This window comes from Anomaloglossus baeobatrachus, chromosome 3, assembly GCF_048569485.1.
Source record: "Anomaloglossus baeobatrachus isolate aAnoBae1 chromosome 3, aAnoBae1.hap1, whole genome shotgun sequence".
Taxonomy (NCBI): domain Eukaryota; kingdom Metazoa; phylum Chordata; class Amphibia; order Anura; family Aromobatidae; genus Anomaloglossus; species Anomaloglossus baeobatrachus.
Genome location: NC_134355.1, coordinates 663,432,350 through 663,452,885, shown reverse-complemented (window position 1 = coordinate 663,452,885; position 20,536 = coordinate 663,432,350). Strand labels below are relative to the sequence as shown.

The 20,536-nt window shown below is 45.1% G+C and overlaps 1 protein-coding gene across 1 annotated transcript in view; it reads left to right on the top strand.

The window, feature by feature from the left end:
* LOC142297015 (cytochrome P450 2C14-like) overlaps positions 1-17,662 on the top strand; it is a 59,180-nt gene extending 41,518 nt beyond the window's left edge. The window contains exons 8-10 of the mRNA XM_075341223.1: positions 7,862-8,046; positions 10,600-10,741; positions 16,957-17,662. Coding sequence (XP_075197338.1) covers positions 7,862-8,046; positions 10,600-10,741; positions 16,957-17,222 — 593 coding nt within the window. The 3' untranslated portion in view covers positions 17,223-17,662. The remainder of the gene's footprint in view (positions 1-7,861; positions 8,047-10,599; positions 10,742-16,956) is intronic.
* Positions 17,663-20,536: the final 2,874 nt, after the last annotated feature.

The window sequence follows — 20,536 nt, the reverse complement described above, 5'->3', positions numbered from 1 at the left end:
AGCAGTCCTCATTGCCTTTTTTGGGTTACATTATCTCACAAGAGGGCCTGGCTATGGATCCTGCGAAGCTCTCTGCTGTCCTGCAATGGTCCGAACCTCATTCCTTGAAGGCGGTGCAACGCTTCTTAGGATTCATAAATTATTACAGGCAGTTCATACCCCATTTTTCTACTTTGGTGGCCCCTTTGGTGGCCTTGACTAAGAAAGGTGCTAATCCCAAAGCCTGGTCTACTGAGACATCTCAGGCTTTTGAGGCAGTAAAAAGACACTTTTCAACTGCTCCTGTTCTTCAAAGACCCGATGAGAGTAAGCCCTTCCTCTTAGAGGTTGATGCCTCTTCAGTGGGTGCTGGTGCGGTCTTGTATCAAAAGAACGGTGCAGGTAGAAAAAGGCCGTGTTTCTTCTTTGCTAAAACCTTTTCACCGGCAGAGAGAAACTATACCATTGGGGATAGGGAACTGCTCGCCTTGAGATTAGCCTTGGAGGAGTGGCGTCACTTGCTGGAAGGAGCGAAACATCCTTTCCAGGTCTATACAGACCATAAGAATCTGACGTACTTACAAACCGCTCAGCGCCTGAATCCTCGCCAAGCCCGCTGGTCCTTGTTTTTCTCCCGCTTTCACTTCTCCATCAACTATCTGTCTGGGAGTAAGAATAACAAGGCAGATGCCCTGTCTCGCTCTATGCTTTCTACCCAGGAAGAGATTGACGAACCTCGTCTTATCCTTCCCTCCAGGGTTTTTCATACGCTCTCCCCTGTGACGTTAGACCAAATCCCACCGGGCAAGACCTTTGTTCCGCCTGATCGACAGAGTGATATACTGTCATGGGCCCACACCTCAAAGGTGGGTGTGCATTTTGGTATTAGGCGGACACGAGAGTTACTGGAGAGGTGGTATTGGTGGCCACACTTAGCCAGCCACGTCAAGAGATATGTCGGTTCCTGCTACTCGTGTGCTCGCAACCGTCCATTATGGCAGAGACCGGCTGGGCTCTTGCATCCTTTACCAGTGCCAGATAGACCATGGGAAGTGGTAGGCATGGACTTTGTGGGTGATATTCCATGTTCACAGGGACATAGATTTGTGTGGGTCATTACGGACCATTTCTCCCGGATGGTTCATCTCGTACCGTTATCGAGAATCCCATCTTCCAGGGTACTAGCCAAACTATTCCTCAAGCATGTCTTTAGGCTTCACGGGATGCCAGATCGTATCATTTGTGATAGAGGCCCTCAATTTACTTCCAGTTTCTGGCGAGATCTTTGTAGCCTTCTGCAAATTGAGTTGAATCTCTCTTCGGCATACCATCCGGAGACCAATGGTTTGGTTGAGCGTACAATCAATCTATGATTATATACCTTCGACACTTTGTTGCTGAGAACCACGATAACTGGTCCTCCCTCCTACCCTGGGCAGAATTTGCCCTTAACAATTCGCTGGCTGAGGCCACTGGGCAGACACCGTTCGTACTCAATAATGGGCAACACCCTAGGGTACCGGTACCGTTTCCCGCTGCTGCACCTCCTCCTCTTGTGGCCGACTGGGCAACTAATGCCAGAGAGGTTTGGGATCGGACTCAAGAGTCGATCCAAGCAGCTAAGGACCGTATGAAGACGGTGTCCGATCGGTTTCGTCGCCCGGCTCCTGTCTTTTCTCCAGGGGACTTTGTGTGGCTCTCTGCAAAACACGTGAGACTTAGAGTGAGCTCTGTCAAATTTGCTCCTCGCTTCCTGGGTCCTTATGAGGTTCTTCGACAGGTAAATCCTGTAGTCTACCAATTGAAGTTACCCGTCCATCTTAGGATTCATGACAAATTCCATGTCTCACTGCTAAAGCCGGCTATTTTACCTCACGCTCGTGAAGTGCACTCTCCTGCCTCTGATTCCTCTTGCTCTAGCTATGAGGTACGAGCCATAGTTGGTTCTAAGATGGTTAGAGGGCGCAGGTTGTTCTTGATAAATTGGGAGGGTTACGGCCCGGAACATCGTTCTTGGGAGCCTGAGGAGGCTGTCCATTGTCCCGACTTAGTTGCCGATTACCTGCGTCGCCGAGAGGGGGGCCCTTGAGGGGGAGGTACTGTTACGGTTGCTGCGAGCACTGGAGACTATGTCCAGATTTCTTGCTACTGCACATGTGCGAGCGCTGGAGACTAAGTCCAGATTTCTTGCTACTGCACATGTGCGAGCGCCGGAGACTAAGTCCTATATTGGAGCCATTGCACATGTGCGGGTGACATCATCGCTGACACGAGGTCACATGTCTCTGACACCTTCTATGCCGATTGGTCGCTGGTCATGTGCTTGTGATGCCTTGCTCGGTGATAGGCCAGCATGACGTCACTCCTGTCGTTCTGGCAGCGGATTGGCTCTGGTGTCCTCCATCTTGGATGAGGCACAGAGTCTATATAAGACCCTGACACATGCCGCATGGCGCTCAGTCCTCTTGGTTCATGCATAAGAGTAGACGCTCTGTGCGCGTTCCTCTAGGCATTCCTCTGTCTATGCTAGGTGAGCGCTACCGGCAGGGTAGCGTTCTTATACCTTACAGCTTCGGCTGCTGTCCGTATCCTTACCTCTTAGGGGAGCGGACATAGGCAGGTGCCTGAGGCACATGGTCTGGCTGGGCCTTGTGGTTCGACTCGTAGGTGGACGTTGCCGCTAGGGTAACGTTCCTTATACTGCGTCTGGCAGTTGTTCGTATCCTCGCACACTAGGGGAGCGAACAGAGGTAGGAGCTTTGTGCGGCTTACGCTGCTGTTCGTCTCTTTTGCACCACTAGAAGAGCGGACCTAGGTAGGTGCCATTTCGCCCACATTGCCTTTGTCTCTGTGGTTATTAACAAAGATCATTCCACACACCCTCCAAGTAAGGGAGGAATTGCTTTACTTACTTATTATATCCTTCTGTGAGTTAACAGAGGTATTGCACTCTGCCATAGTCTGCAGCAGAATCTTTGCACGGTGGACCCTGACTGTCTGATACTCCTTTAGGTTATTATCAGACAGCCCCCCGTAACACACGTGGTGTACTCACGCAGACGGTGTTATGGCGGCAAACTCTTTCCGGGTCAAGCTTTTTCCTTCCAGAGCCAACAATTCAATATTCACTACTTTGCCCACCCACCGACACATGTAATTGGTTGCAGCTGGATGCGCCCCCACCCTGAGTGGCAGCGTGTCAGCTGACTGCAACCAATCACAGGCACCAGGATGACTGGTGGGTGGGTAAAGCAGAGCACGTGTCTGCGGGTCAGTATAGTGGTAAAAAATAAATAAATGTCCCCCATATTCTGATGACAGCACAGTTACAGTGCCTACAAGTAGTCTTCAACCCCCTGCAGATTTAGCAGGTTTGATAAGATGCAAATAAGTTAGAGCCTGCAAACTTCAAACAAGAAACAGGATTTATTAACAGATGCATAAATCTTACAAACCAACAAGTTATGTTGCTCAGTTAAATTTTAATACATTTTTAACATAAAAGTGTGGGTCAATTATTATTCAACCCCTAGGTTTAATATTTTGTGGAATAACCCTTGTTTGCAATTACAGCTAATAATCGTCTTTTATAAGACCTGATCAGGCCAGCACAGGTCTCTGGAGTTATCTTGGCCCACTCCTCCATGCAGATCTTCTCCAAGTTATCTAGGTTCTTTGGGTGTCTCATGTGGACTTTAATCTTGAGCTCCTTCCACAAGTTTTCAATTGGGTTAAGGTCAGGAGACTGACTAGGCCACTGCAACACCTTGATTTTTTCCCTCTTGAACCAGGCCTTGGTGTTCTTGGCTGTGTGCTTTGGGTCGTTGTCTTGTTGGAAGATGAAATGACGACCCATCTTAAGATCCTTGATGGAGGAGCAGAGGTTCTTGGCCAAAATCTCCAGGTAGGCCGTGCTATCCATCCTCCCATGGATGCGGACCAGATGGCCAGGCCCCTTGGCTGACAAACAGCCCCACAGCATGATGCTGCCACCACCATGCTTGACTGTAGGGATGGTATTCTTGGGGTCGTATGCAGTGCCATCCAGTCTCCAAACATCACGTGTGTGGTTGGCACCAAAGATCTCGATCTTGGTCTCATCAGACCAGAGAACCTTGAACCAGTCTGTCTCAGAGTCCTCCAAGTGATCATGAGCAAACTGTAGATGAGCTTTGACATGACGCTTTGAAAGTAAAAGTACCTTACGGGCTCATCTGAAACGGAGACTATTGCGGTGGAGTGCGTTACTTATGGTATTGACTGAAACCAATGTCCCCACTGCCATGAGATCTTCCTGGAGCTCCTTCCTTGTTGTCCTTGGGTTAATAGACCGAAAACTGATTACTCTAAAAACAATTTTTATTAATAAAAATTAAAAATATAAATTCAAGCTACATCATAAGTGGCTATATCGGTCAGTGAACACACAGCCAGTCGTGCAGAGCTAAATACACTCTCAGGGGATATTACACTAGGGAGATTGTGGATAGCCCAGAGTGATTCTTCTTGATAATAATCGTAATATCAACTAAGATATTGGACAAGGCCAGGTCATAGATCCCTAGTCCTTCTCCTTCCTGGCCGCGGAGGTAAACACCATAAAGTTTCGGGCGCCCCCGCTCCTCGTCGGCTATCCCTAGTAAACCCTACATCTGCCTGTGTATCAATAATTGACCTAAAGCCCAGAAAGTGTGGTTAGTGCTGAAGTCAGGGTTGTTCAATCACACTAGGTGCATAGTCAGTATGCTAATAGATATTTGATATGTTTGTTGGTCATAGGGAAAATCCCCATACAAAGTAGTTGTAAATATGCTCCCCTCAGGTACAGTCTAAAGGGTGAGAAGGAGCTAACAGATGGCTATCAAAAATCCGCTAGCCAGTGCAGATGACCAACAGCATAAATGTGGACCTGTAAGAATTAAATCCCAGTAGGGTAAACTTATCTTGCTGGAGAAAACCTCACAGAAGATTCCCGACGCGTTTCCCCCACTTTATTCGGGGTTCATCAGGGGATGTTACCATCACATGACAATGCACATAATCCAGGTCACCTTTTAGTTTTCTGTGTCCTGCCAAAAGATCCCTCAAGAATACTGTAAACGGTGGTCAAATGGTCCTCCTGTCAAATGCAGCGTGGACCTCAGCACCTCACCCTGTCAGTATAAGGCTGAATAGCATCCTATTCAGCCCTATACTGACAGAGTGAGGTGCTGAGGTCCATGCTGCATTTGACAGGAGGACCATTTGACCACCGTTTACAGTGGGATGAGGGATCTTTTGGCAGGACACAGAAAACTAAAAGGTGACCTGGATTATGTGCATTGTCATGAGATGGTAACATCCCCTGATGAACCCCGAATAAAGTGGGGGAAACGCGTCGGGAATCTTCTGTGAGGTTTTCTCCAGCAAGATAAGTTTACCCTACTGGGATTTAATTCTTACAGGTAGACATTTATGCTGTTGGTCATCTGCACTGGCTAGCGGATTTTTGATAGCCACCTGTTAGCTCCTTCTCACCCTTTAGACTGTACCTGAGGGGAGCATATTTACAACTACTTTGTATGGGGATTTTCCCTATGACCAACAAACATATCAAATATCTATTAGCATACTGACTATGCACCTAGTGTGATTGAACAATCCTGACTTCAGCACTAACCACACTTTCTGGGCTTTAGGTCAATTATTGATACACAGGCAGATGTAGGGTTTACTAGGGATAGCCGACGAGGAGCGGGGGCGCCCGAAACTTTATGGTGTTTACCTCCACGGCCAGGAAGGAGAAGGACTAGGGATCTATGACCTGGCCTTGTCCAATATCCTAGTTGATATTACGATTATTATCAAGAAGAATCACTCTGGGCTATCCACAATCTCCCTAGTGTAATATCCCCTTAGAGTGTATTTAGCTCTGCACGACTGGCTGTGTGTTCACTGACCGATATAGCCACTTATGATGTAGCTTGAATTTATATTTTTAATTTTTATTAATAAAAATTGTTTTTAGAGTAATCAGTTTTCGGTCTATTAGCAGTTAAATTCTCTAATTCTTATTTAAATTGGTGTGTATTGTCCTTGGGTTAGCCTTGACTCTTCGGTCAAGCCTGGCCTCGGCACGGGAGGAAACTTTCAAAGGCTGTCCAGGCCGTGGAAGGCTAACACTAGTTCCATAAGCCTTCCACTTCCGGATGATGCTCCCAACAGTGGAGACAGGTAGGCCCAACTCCTTGGAAAGGGTTTTGTACCCCTTGCCAGCCTTGTGACCCTCCACGATCTTGTCTCTGATGTCCTTGGAATGCTCCTTTGTCTTTCCCATGTTGACAAAGTATGAGTGCTGTTCACAAGTTTGGGGAAGGTCTTAATTAGTCAGAAAAGGCTGGAAAAAGAGATAATTAATCCAAACATGTGAAGCTCATTGTTCTTTGTGCCTGAAATACTTCTTAATACTTTAGGGGAACCAAACAGAATTCTTGTGGTTTGAGGGGTTGAATAATTAATGACCCTCTGAATAAACTTTTCACAATTTAAAAAAAAAAAAAGAAATAACATTCTTTTTTGCTGCAGTGCATTTCACATTTCCAGGCTGATCTACAGTCCAAATGTCACAATGCCAAGGTAATTCCGAATGTGTAAACCTGCTAAATCTGCAGGGGGTTGAATACTACTTGTAGGCACTGTATAGTGCGCAGCTACAGCCCCCAGCTGTCTGGATGTATCTGTGCTGTGAATCCAGTGCCCAGAGTCACACGTGCAAGGCTTTGCCGGGTGATGCGACGCGAGTCCCTCGCAAGTGTGACTCAGGCCTAAGAGAAACTGCATGCAGCTTTTTTTTTTTATTATTATTAGTATTATTATTATTATTATTTAAATAAATAATTTAAAAAAGTCACGGCAAACCTCTTGAGTGGGTCCCTATTCTAAACCTTATAGTGCGGCACTGTGCACTAATCACTGCTACAGTGACAAAGCGCCAGCAGGGCAGGTGACCTGGTGCCTCACAGCGCTCATGCTGCAAGGTAAAGCCCCCACTGGCCCCACCACCGCACTGACACAAAACCACTACAACAGCAGTCACCACACAGTACCAGCACACAGTGAGAGGAGCTGTGCACTCACCTCCCACAGGCTTCCTTATGTGAACTGGGAGCAAAAAAAAAAGGCTGTCCACTCTTGCAGTCTCCTGTGGATTAAAATCACCTGTGCCAAATGGCGGGAGTGCAGATCCAAGCAAAAAACAGAGGGGGATAGAATGTTGTATAACACACTATGAAGAAAAAGACATGGATCACACATCCCAAACAATACAATGATCTAAAGCAAAAAATTAAATAGAACATGAGGTTCTTTGTTACTACAGTGCCGCACTATAAGGTTTACAATAGGGACCCACTCAACAGGTTCATCATGACGTAGCAGTGGGCTTAATAAAGTCTGATCAGAATGGTAACAAAGAACCTCATGCATTGCATTGTGATGATACTGACCCATCAAAATAGTGATGTAAAGCCTCCCTAGTCCCAACGCGTGTTTCACCTTTTCATCAGAGGCGGTTTTATACTATAATTATGCTTAATATTGTTCTTATATACTTTAAATAAAATTCAGTTTTAATTACTTTTGGGTTCAGCACCATTCTTCTCTGGTTGAGATGTTGTCATAGCTTGTGTTATACCATGCCTGATGAAGAGACCTAAAGCTTGCTATTTATTACCATCTTTTCAGATAGCTATTAAAAGGTATCAACCACTGAAGACTCAATTTTTTAAAACATTTTTTTAAACCTATGTCACTTTTTCATCTAATAGTGCACCCTAAGATACCATATATTTGCTGAGCTCTGCTGTATAGACATAAATTTGTTATCTTATTCCTTCCTTGGCAGAGAAAGTTCAAAATGAAATTGAGCGAGTGATCGGATCAGCCCAACCTCAAATGGAGCATCGCAAAGAAATGCCGTATACTGACGCCGTCATCCATGAGATTCAGCGGTTTGGGGATATTGTACCTCATAATGTTCCCCACGCAACTTCTGATGATATCACATTTAGAGGATATTTTCTTCCAAAGGTAAAATTAAACAACTCAACTTTTTATCAGATGCCTCTGAGGAAAGCCTTTACCAAGGGAAACCTAATGTGCAATGTGCTCCTCTCTGTCTTCGCAAGTGATTCTACATACACGTCTCGAATAGCCAATTTAATTTCTTGACAAAAGAGCAGTAAACATCAGCCATGACTGTTGCTCCAAAAGTACTCTAGTAGCTTCACTCAGAAGTCACCCATCTTGCATTTCACTGGCTATGCGAATATAAATGAAAAAGCGAAATGCCATTTTCCTTGTTAATAGGAAAGATTTTTCAGCTTTTCTGTGGTAGCTCCTCTATATATTACACCACATAGGAGAGCTGACAGATAGAGATAAGCAGACCCATGGATGTTCAGGTTCACCAGGTTCGGCTAGACTTTAGTTAAAAGTTCACTTCGGGACTCGAGCTTGACCCTAACTTAACCTCGGACCCTGAATCCCAACTAAGCTAATGGTAACTCGTAAAATGGCTGTAAAATGGTCATAGTAAAGGCTAGGGGGCTGCAGAAGAAAGCAAAATGAAGGCAATTGCCCCTGCAAATAAATGTGGATTGGAAATAAACATTTTTTTTTAAAATGTTGTGGAGCTCTACCTAATTTTGATAACCAGAGCAGGTAAAGCAGACAACTGCGGTCTGCTTTCCTAAGCTGTTACCTTTACCATGGCTCGTTATCAAAAATAGAGAAGATCTCACGCCATTTATAAAAAATTATTAATATAATTTAAAAAAGGCATGTGCTCCACCCTATTATTGACAACCAGCCAAAATAAAGTACACAGCTGGGGGCTGTTATTATCAGGCTGGGAGGTCACATAGTTAGTCGGACTTTCGCAACCTAAATATAGCAGCCTGCAGCTGCCACAAAAGTGGCACACTTATTAGGTGTGACAGTTCTGGCACTTTGTTTGGCTCTTCCCGATTCTACTGATGTAGCAATCAGGGTAATACTTTTGAGGTTGGTATCAGCTATGAATTTACTAGGGGGTAGTAATGGATAGGAGTCTACCAGACACCCCATTGCTAACCTGATAAATGTACATTTACATTCTCAAGACTGATGACATTAGTAATTCAATTACTTCACAGCTTGTGAGAAATTCCATATGTTCCATTGACCAGAAATGACCCATGGAGCCCCGTTCTGAGAATGTTATGGAGCTTTGTTCTGAGAACTATCGATGAATGTCCTGGAACATTGCACTTTGGATTATGTCACATTTTCCAGGTTTTATTTTGAACTATTAAATTGGTGAATTAGGGTATGTGGGAGAGTCTTTATTCAGATAAAAAATGTTTGTCCCGTGTGTGTCTTTTTAACTCTACAGTTACCGGGTTAGAAATGGGAGTGTCTGAAAGACGCCTATCTGTTACTAACCCCTGTACTTGATGTCAGTTATCAATTCATAGCTGACATAAACCCCTAAAGTATTACCTTGAATGACACTTCACTAGGGCAATCGGAAAGAGCCAGACAAAGTGCAAGAATTGACATATCTAATGGATGCACCACTTCTAGGGTAGCTGCGAGCTGCTTTTCTTAGGCTGAGAAGGGCTCAGTAACCATGGCCCTTCCCACCCTGATAATACAAGCCCCCAAATGTCCGCTTTACTTTGGATGATTTTCAAAAATATGGAGACAGTAAGCCGTTTAAAAAATAAAGAAATGGTGTAGGATCCCCTCTTTGACGGGGTCCTTCTCCAATATCACACAATCAACAGAGCGAGAGATGATAGAACAATCCAAAGAACATTTATTCCAAGCAAATCAAACGGTCCATACAATAATCCACCATACAGAGGGTAAAAATAGTCCAGAAACACGAATATAGTCCAGTAAGCAATAAATGTCCAGGTCTCTCTGGGGAGCCATAGCTACCACCCCAGAGGATGACTCATTCTGCTTCTCTTGAAGTTCTCAAATAGACTGACTAATTTTTCAGGTAAGCAAAGAGTTTAGGTGGATTCCAGGCCCCCTCCCCCACATCAAGGGACACAAGCCCTTCAAGGAGTTATAACCCTGCAGACAGGATAAACAATACATCGAATAGACAGGCCACCACTCCCAAAACATGAACCCATACAAAATGGTACATAACCCACAATATCCCACCATCACACTCTCTATTTTTGATGACCAGCCATGGTAAAGCTGAGGGTTGCAACCCTTAGTGATTTGGTTTACCTAGTTATCAAAAATAAGCGGGAACACACGTTATTTTTTTCATCTTTATTGTTCACAGGAGCATACAGGCAACGTCCACATGCAATAAAGCTTGTTGATTGGCTGGCCTTTCAACAATATTTATAAGCATACAAATAGTACCCAAACTCCAAACTCGGACACTGAGTATTTTTTAAAAGTCATTGTTAGTACGAACCCTGAACTTTACAGTTTAGGGTCTCTCATCTCTAGTCCTAATAGGTAGTAGTACAATTGTTAATTGTTGAAAGCTTTTGTTTCATGCACTGATTTTTGCATATAATTAATTTCTTATAAAATTTATAGCTCATATATAATTTTGTTTCCCTTCAGGGCACTGTTGTTTTCCCACTGCTACATTCCGTACTCCGAGATAAAGATTACTTTGAGAAACCAGATGAGTTTTATCCAGAACATTTTCTTGATTCTAAGGGAAATTTGACAAAGAACGAGGCCTTTGTCCCCTTCTCAATAGGTAATATTTATAATGAAGGTCTATTTCTTAGGCGGGTTTGCATCATAAAAGTCTGTATGACCCGATTTCATTAAATTTAGTATTAGTAAATCTAAATTTTAAAGTGCTGCTCCTCCAATGTTGGAACCATACTTATATATAGCAATATAAACTAGATTTATAAATATGTACAATAAATGGAAATGCTGTAAGTAATACATTTATAGGATACTTTAATTCAAAATTTTTATATTTCTTTAATTTTTTTTAAAGGGAACCTTTCACATATAAAAGAGTTATTATTATACAGATATGGGGTTAATCTGCAGATTAGTAGGGTTTGAAACCTGCCCGGCACCTTCACATTGAAGGGAGGAAATGATTTTCAATCTTCTCAGCAGTTTTCTGGCTTCAGTCACAGGGGCGGCGCCATAGTAGAGTCAGTCACCGCTCTGTGTATGGTGAGCAACAGCTGTAACTGGATCCCCGACATTGACTGACGGCTGAACCGCATTACAGGAGGCTGTCAGTAAGTGTTGGGGGCATGGCTACATCCGTTGCTCTCCATACACAAAGCGTTAACTGGACCCTCATTAATGCCATCCTGTGGCTTAAACCCGAATACTGACAGGAGGATTAAAGTTTATTTCCTCCCAGCAGTGTGCTTCAATATGTAGGTGCCGGGCAGGTTTCAAATTAACCCGATATCTCCAGGTTAATAGCATTTTTAGACATGATAAGAGCTTCTTCCAGTTAAGGAACCTAACAACATTTGACTAATGTAGAAAGCGTTAAATAAATTTTAAGCTACGGTATAGCATCATTTGTTAGGTGCTATAAACTATATTTTTCAATCTCTAACCACACCTAAGGGGTACTTTGCACGCTGCGACATCACTAGCCGATGCTAGCAATGCCGAGCGCGATAGTACCCGCCGCCGTTGCACATGCGATAACTTGTGATAGCTGCCGTAGCGAACATTATCGCTACGGCAGCTTCACACGCACTTACCTTCCCTGCGACGTCGCTCTGGCCAGTGACCCGCCTCCTTCCTAAGGGGGCAGGTCGTGCGGCGTCATAGCGACGTCACACGGCAGGTGGCCAGTAGGAGCGGAGGGGCGGAGATGATCGGGACTTAAACATCCCGCCCACCTCCTTCCTTCCACATTGCCGACGGGACGCAGGTAAGGAGATGTTCCTCGCTCCTGCGGCTTCACACACAGCGATGTGTGCTGCCGCAGGAACAAGGAACAACATCGTAACAGCGGTCGACCCGACATTATGGAAATGACCGACGCTGCACAGATCGACGATTTACGACGCTTTTGCGATCGTAAATTGGCGCATCTAGGCTTCGCATGTTGCAACATCGTTACTGGCGCCGGATGTGCGTCACTTTTGGCCCCGACGATATCGCAGTAGTGATGTCGCAACGTGCAAAGTACCCCTAAGGGTGGATTATTGAGATAAACAAATCAGTTTGATATAAATTGAATTTGTGTTGAACGTATACAATTTTTATTTCCAAAATGTTTATTTTAAAAGAAAAAATACAAGTGGGTAAAGGAAAGAATAAGGTGAATACATTACAATATTTGAGGAATACATATATAGTAAAACAATATCGGTAACTGGTATAGGAAAGGGAGGGGAGAAATGGGAAAGTAAACGTTTATTGGGAAAACAAGGGAAGAAGTGGAGGAAAAAGGAAAGAGGTGGGAGGAAAACCATTTATATAAATTGCGAATGTATAGCTGTTAGAATATAATGTAAATTACACATTTATAAAGTACAGTAAAGTTAAATACAAACGATTAATGTATATATTGTTAAACAATTTGTACAGATTGCTTAACAAGACTGTCACTTTGCATAAGATTGCATCAACCAGAGACAGATCACTTGATCTTGGGTGCAGTGGGATTTCTCACATTGCCTTGCAGATATCACATCACATGATATAACACAGCCAATCAGGAGGGATTATTATAGTCTGTATAAAAGCAAAACCAGGGAATGTAGCAGCAATTTTATGAATAGTTAGATGATGTCACAGTTTAGCCAGATGGCAGGGAAAGACATAAAATATTGAAGAAAGTGTACAGAAAGTGCGCACAGCACAGGCATGTACATTGAGGTCACGTTCACATCATTAAGAGTGTTTTTCTGATGCTAGGCACTATTTACGGGCAGGAAAGCCAGGGTCTGTTAACAGGAGGACACGTATAAGCACAGGGAGAAAACAGAGGCGTAGTCAGGGTAATATCCGAGGGTCAGAAGCCCAGGAGTGCACATAATAAGTTCAGGGGGAAAGCGGAGACATAGTCAGGTAATGATCCGAGGTCAAACAGACAGTAGGTCCCAACAGGAACAGGGAGCAGGCAGAGAGGAGTCAAATAACTGTCCGGGGTCAGAGAACAAAGATCAGAACAGACACACTGCCCAACATCACAACTGCAGAACCAGAAAATACAACAGCAAGCCTGCTCAGTAAAGAAGCCTAAGCAATTACTAGGAAGGTGGGACACCTGAGCAATCAGCACCAACATGGAATCCTGCGCTGTCAAATTCACTGCTGGCTACTAACACGGGAAAGTGCAGCAGAGGATCTCCAAAGGCAAGATGCTCTGCACAGAGGAATTGTGACAGTTTTCATTACAGATTGTGAAAAGGGTTACATACCGTCCTAAGAGACCTCAGAGTTTTATACGCATCTTTGGGTATTTTGAGCACTTTTGAGTTGTGACAGATTCAAAACATTATCTTATCTCCAGTAAGTTAATCATGTTCCAACAATGTAAAGGTCAATGGCAGTCGGGATGTCATTATGGGGTCATCTTTGATAACACTGTTATGGATGATCAGAGAGGTGATGATTAGTGATGAGCGAGTATGCTTGTTACTACTCGGTACTCGCACGAGTATCACTGTACTCGGGCTACTCGGCGGGTACCGAGTAATTTCGCGATACTCGTGCTGTACTCGTGGTCTTCATCCCTGCATGTTGACGCTCTTTTGAGAGCCAGCCCTCATGCAGGGATTGGCTGGCAGACCACTGCAATGCCACAGCCCTGTTAGTTGTGGAATTGCAGTGATTGGCCGGCCTGCACAGCGTGACCGAGCCTTTATACCGGCGGGCGAGCTGTGCTTTGCACACAGCCATCTCATATTCCCTGCTTTCCCCGCCCACAGGCACCTATGATTGGTTGCAGTGAGATACGCCCCCACGCTGAGTGACAGGTGTCTCACTGCACCCAATCACAGCAGCCGGTGGGCGTGTCTATACTGTGCAGTAAAATAAATAAATAAATAATTAAAAAAACGGCGTGCGGTCCCCCCCAATTTTAATACCAGCCAGATAAAGCCATACAGCCGAAGGCTGGTATTCTCAGGATGGGGAGCCCCACGTTATGGGGAGCCCCCCAGCCTAACAATATCAGTCAGCAGCCGCCCAGAATTGCCGCATACATTATATGCGACAGTTCTGGGGCTGTACCCGGCTCTTCCCGATTTACCTTAGTGCGTTGGCAAATCGGGGTAATAAGGAGTTAATGGCAGCCCATAGCTGCCACTAAATCCTAGATTAATCATGTCAGGCGTCTCCCCGAGATTCCTTCCATGATTAATCTGTAAATTACAGTTAAAAAACACACACACACGAAAAATCCTTTATTAGAAATAAAAAACACTAACAAAGTCCCTCATCACCAATTTATTAACCCCGACAAACCCTCCATGTCCGACGTAATCCACGGACCTTCAGCGTCGCGTCCAGCTGTGCTGCATGAAGGTGACTGGATCCCGTATTCCAGATGTGGCCTTACAAGTGATTTATAGAGGAGTAACAATACGTTGGGATCACGGGATCTAATCTCTCTTTTTATACATCCTAAAATCTTGTTTTCTTTAGCAGCTGGTGCCTGACATTGAGTGCGGCTTCTCAGCTTATTTGTAATGGGAATACCCAAGTCCTTCTCCTGTTCTGTAGTCCCGAGTTTACTTCCATTTAATGTATACGCAGCTATAGGATTACTCCGTCCTAGGTGCATTACTCTACATTTATCAACATTAAATTTAATTTGCCAAGTATCTGCCCATTCTGACATCTTATTGTATTCTGTGGTATTTGGTACTTCTGGAGAGGAATTTTGTGCATATGTTTTCTGCTACTCACATAGAGGTGAGTGACTGTAACTATGCATGAGCCCCCAACTGTCCACTGATGGCAGTTGTTGCCCCAGAGAGAAGGGGGGTAAGGCCACTGTTTTCATGATGGGGAAGTAAAAAGCCAGGATGTAGGTGATTGGTGCACTCTTATTGGGGACATCAATGGTTTCTGCACTTAGTGCGGTTACTATGGCTTGAACACTATTATTGGAGCCACTGTAGCTGACACACTAATATATAGGCACCTTTGTCTGGCACACTATTATTGGGGATATGTGTAATGATATAATATTCATGGGATATCCATTGCTGTTGCATTACTATTTGGGTCATTCATCATGACTAATGCACTATTAATGGGGTGCCTCTGGCCTTCTTCTGTAAAATCATGGATGATGCGCTATTATTGGGGCATATGTTGCATTCTTATGGTGGTTGATTATATAATGAAAGTATCAGTGGATTGTTTTTTGTATTTTTAAGGGTGCTTTAAACGCTGCGACATCGCTAACGATATATCGTCGGGGTCACGTCGTAAATGACGCGCATCCGGCGTCGTTGGCGACATCGCAGTGTGTGACACCAAGGAGCGACGATCAACGATTGCAAAAACGTCAAAAATCGTTGATCGTTGACACGTCGCTCCTTTTCATAATATCGTTGGTGGTGCATGCCTCTGGTTGTTTGTCATTCCTGCGGCACCACACATCGCTATGTGTGACACCGCAGGAACAACGAACATCTCCTTACCTGCGTCCACCGGCAATGAGGAAGGAAGGAGGTGGAAAGGATATTCCGCCCGCTCATCTCTGCCCCTTCGCTTCTATTGGACGGCTGCTGTGTGACGTCGCTGTGACGCCGCACGAACTGCCCCCTTAGAAAGGAGGCGGTTCACCGGCCACAGCGACGTCACAGGGAAGGTAAGTCCGTGTGACGGGTGTAAGTGATGTTGTGCGCCACGGGCAGCAATTTGCCTGTGACGCACAACCAATGGGGGCGGGTACGCTCGCTAGCGATATCGATAGCGATATCGCAGAGTGTAAAGTGCCCTTTACTAAGGGGTGCTTCACACACAGCGAGCTCGCTGCCGAGATCGCTGCTGAGTCACGCTTTTTGTGCAGCAAGGTGGTTACCCGATATTTACCTTAGTTACCAGCCTCCGCAGCTCTCACGCTGCCTGTGCTGCCGGCTCCGGCTCTCTGCACATGTAGCTGCTGTACACATTGGGTTAATTAACCCGATGTGTACTGTAGCTAGAAGAGCAAGGAGCCAGCGCTAAGCAGTGTGCGCGGCTCCCTGCTCTCTGCACATGTAGCTGCATTACACATCGGGTTAATTAACCCGATGTGTACTGCAGCTAGGAGAGCAAAGCTAAGCGGTGTGCGCTGGTAACTAATGTAAACATCGGGTAACCATACCCGATGTTTACCTTAGTTACCAGTGTCCGCAGCTTCCAGACGCCGGCTCCGTGCAAGCGCAGCGTCGCTTGCACGTCGCTGCTGGCTGGGGGCTGGTCACTGGTCGCTGGTGAGATCTGCCTGTTTGACAGCTCACCAGCGACCATGTAGCCATGCAGCAGCGATCCTGACCAGGTCAGATCGCTGGTCGGATCGCTGCTGCATCGCTAAAGTGTGAAGGCACCCTAAGAGTGGGCAGAGCTTATCTCCAACTCTCTAAGTAATATATTCCAAGGCCTTCACACAATAAGGTCTTGAAGATGTCACGGCTGGGCTGCAGGCAGCTATCAGTGGCTGAAGTTGGGAGAAGGCCATTTAAACCGATGCTTATACCCAGAGACCCTTTCAGTTTCTCTTTCCCAGCCATCACATGCCTGGAGTGATTGGCAGTTATTACGGTGAGACTTTACCATTCAGGTGGGAACCTCCACTCTGGGCAAAAATGATGAAATGAGTGTCACTTTAATAACATGGGTCAAAAGTGTTAATCAAAATAGACTAATAGATTAAACACTGAAACGTTATTCCAAATATGTAAATAATCTTATTATCATCCAGTAACCTGCCATGATCAGTCATCTTCTATTAATATTGTCTGTTCTTCCTCGTAGGTAAACGAAGCTGCGCTGGAGAAACCTTGGCCAAGATGGAGCTGTTCATTTTTTTTACAACATTATTACAAAGTCTCACATTCAAGCCCAAGCCTGGAGCCAAACTGGACCTCACCCCTGCCCTGGGGGCTACAAATGCCCCGAAACCTTTTGAGATCTGTGCAATATCTTGTAGATTGACACTACTGGCAGGAGACATGTTGTATATCATCATCATTGTGCAAAGAGGTTCTTCTCTAAATCTATATGGCCTGAAAGTGCCATGAATTTACCGTATTTTTCGGACCATAAGACGCACTTTTTTCCCCCAAATGTTGGGGGAAAGTTGGGGGTGCGTCTTATGGTGTGACTGTGGCTGCGGGGAATGAGGGTGCTGCGGTGGAGCGGGTCATCGGGGGCACGAGCAGGCTACTATAGCAGCCTGCCGTGACCACGTGTGCCCGCTCATTACATATGCACGCCCATCCTCCCGTCCATTTCTCAGCGCAGAAGCCGGCGCTGACAGGTGGGCGGGAGGACGAGCGGGGACGCGCGCATAGTAAAGAGCCGGTCCACATGATCACCCCTGGCAATTACAGCCTGGAGTGATCATGTGCGGCTGTATTCACTGCCCCCCGCACATCATTATCAGCGCGGGGTGCAGTGAATCAGTACACTCACCCGTCCCCGTGTGTGGAGCCGTTCCCCCGCAGCACGCGATGTCTTCCTGTCTGTGCCGGTCAGCTGATCTGTGCTGATCAGCTGATCAGCACAGACAGGAAGACATCGCGTGCTGCAGGGGAACGGCTCCACACACGCAGGTCAGCGGCGCAGAGAGGAAGATGATCGGTGCTGGAGGGAGTGAGGAAAAGGTGAGTATAAACGTTTGGTTTTTTTTCTCTGTGCTATAGGATACAGGCCATATACCAGGATGGTATATGAGCACGATGGGGGCATATAGCAGGATGGGAGTATATGAGCAGGAGGGATGGGGAGTATATGAACAGGATGGAAGTATATGAACAGGATGGGGGTATATGAGCAGGATGGATGGGGGGTATATGAACAGGATGGGGGTATATGAACAGGATGGATGGGGGGTATATGAACAGGATGGGGGTATATGAACAGGATGGATGGGGGTATATGAACAGGATGGGGGTATATGAACAGGATGGGAGTATATGAGCAGGACCGATGGGGGGGTATATGAACAGGATGGGGGGTATATGAACCGGATGGGGGGTATATGAACAGGATGGGGGTATATGAACAGGATGGGGGTATATGAACAGGATGGGGGTATATGAACAGGATGGGGGCTATATGAACAGGATGAATGGGGGCTATATGAACAGGATGGGGGTATATGAACAAGATGGGGGTATATGAACAGGATGGGGGTATATGAACAGGATGGGGGTATATGAACAGGATGGGGGTATATGAACAGGATGGGGTATATGAATAGGATGGGGGAATATAAACAGGATGCTGGTATATAAGCAGGATGGGGGTTTATAGCAGGATCATATACAAGGCAGGAGGATCATTACCAGGATGGGGTACCTTAGTAGAGAATTTGGGGACATTACCCCCATAACAGTGTCAGCAGCAGATCCTCGCCCCATAACAGTGTGTCATGACCACATTTTTTTGCTTAAAGTTTTATTTTCCTATTTTCCTCCTCTAAAACCAGGGTGCGTCTTATAGTCCGGTGCGTCTTATAGTCCGAAAAATACGGTAATTGGTATCTACAATTTTTTAATAGTTATTTCAAAATGGAGAATACGTTTTTCTATTGTTTCATTGATAGAAAAGATTTTCTAATACAGAGTTCTAAATCTCCTTTAGACATGGAGTTTAATGATAAAATTCAGACTGTCTACAACCACCACGAAAGGGAGCTAAAGAGTATTCGCAAACATCACTCTCCGCATAGCGGTGGCTGCAGACTGACAAAGTTGTTAAAATGGTGATATGGAATTTTAAGAAAATAGTTTTGGAAGAAACAATGTTATGAAATAGAAAATATATTCTCCCCCCTGTGTCTGGCCTCCGCTGTTTACAATTGGTCTCAGGGATATTTTGTCATATGCATAATTGATGTGACAGACAATTTTTGCAATAGTCGCTACTAAGCCTAGTGATTGGTGATTATGGTCACATGAATGAGGTTTTTTTTTTCATTTGAGACCGTTTCTATCTCTTATGTCAGTTTCTAAACTTGACCACCTTTGTCTTTTCTTTATGTTTCTGTTCAACTAATTTAGAAATAATAAGCTAGCTATAACTTTAGAACTTCACCCAATGTTAATTCTCAAAATTATATAAATGATCTGTATGTTTTGTATATTTTTTTTTTTAATAAATGTGTTATGCACGTACCTCACTCTCACACATGGGTAACGGAAAGGGAAAGAAGCAGATGCACCAAAGTGGTCCCTGTACAGACTAAAAGGACTCTAGCTGCATAACTAACAGCACCACGTCAGACCTGGCTCCTTGAAAGGCCGTTGAGGGTTTTTTCATGCCTCCTGAAGGACCAGAGGGGAGGACACCACACTTCCTACAAGGATAGAAGAAGGGGCACAGGAACAAACAGAAACCCAGATTGAGATTATTATTATCATTTATTATTATACCACCATTTATTCCATAGCACCGTACATGTGAAAAGCGGTATACATAACGAAAACAAATACAATAATCATGAACAATACAAGGCACAAACAGGTACAGGAGAAGAGAGGACATAAACTGAACCAAGTTAAAATAAATGAAAGGATAACGAGCTGGGAGGAAGATACCCACACACTCAACTGGTGTGTTCTGCAAAGGAAAAAGCACTAGGAGGAAAGGTTGGAAACCCCAGGAATAAGTCTGCATAAGATTGTCAGCAAGGGAATGCAGTGAATAAAAATAAATAAATAAAATATATATATATACCGTATTTTTCGCTTTATAAGACGCACCTGATTATAAGACGCACCCCCAAATTTGGTGAAGGAAAAGAGAATTTTTTTTTTTTAATGTTAAATGGGGTCCATCTTATAATGCCAGTGTCCCTCTAACAAATCATATAGGGTATATGTCCCTCATAGCCCCCCATCCTAAAAATAGCCCCCTTAATCTGGATATGGCCCCCTTATATTGAATATAGCCCCCTTGTGATGGCACACGTTCCCCTGTGCTGCCTATGGTCCCCTATGGATTGCACACGTTCCCGTGTTAGATAACGCCCCCATGCTGCTGCCCATGGCCCCTATAGATCGCACAAGTCCCCCTGTGTTAGATATCGCCCCCATAGTGCTTCCCATGGCCCCTATATAGATCGCACAAGTCCCCCTGTGTCAGATATCGCCCCCATAGTGCTGCCCATGGCCCCTATAGATCGCACAAGTCCCCCTGTGTCAGATATCGCCCCTATAGATCGCACAAGTCCCCCTGTGTCAGATATCGCCCCCATAGTGCTGCCCATGGCCCCTATAGATCGCACAAGTCCCCCTGTGTCAGATATGGCCCCCATAGTGCTGCCCATGGCCCCTATAGATCGCACAAGTCCCCCTGTGTCAGATATCGCCCCCATAGTGCTGCCCAT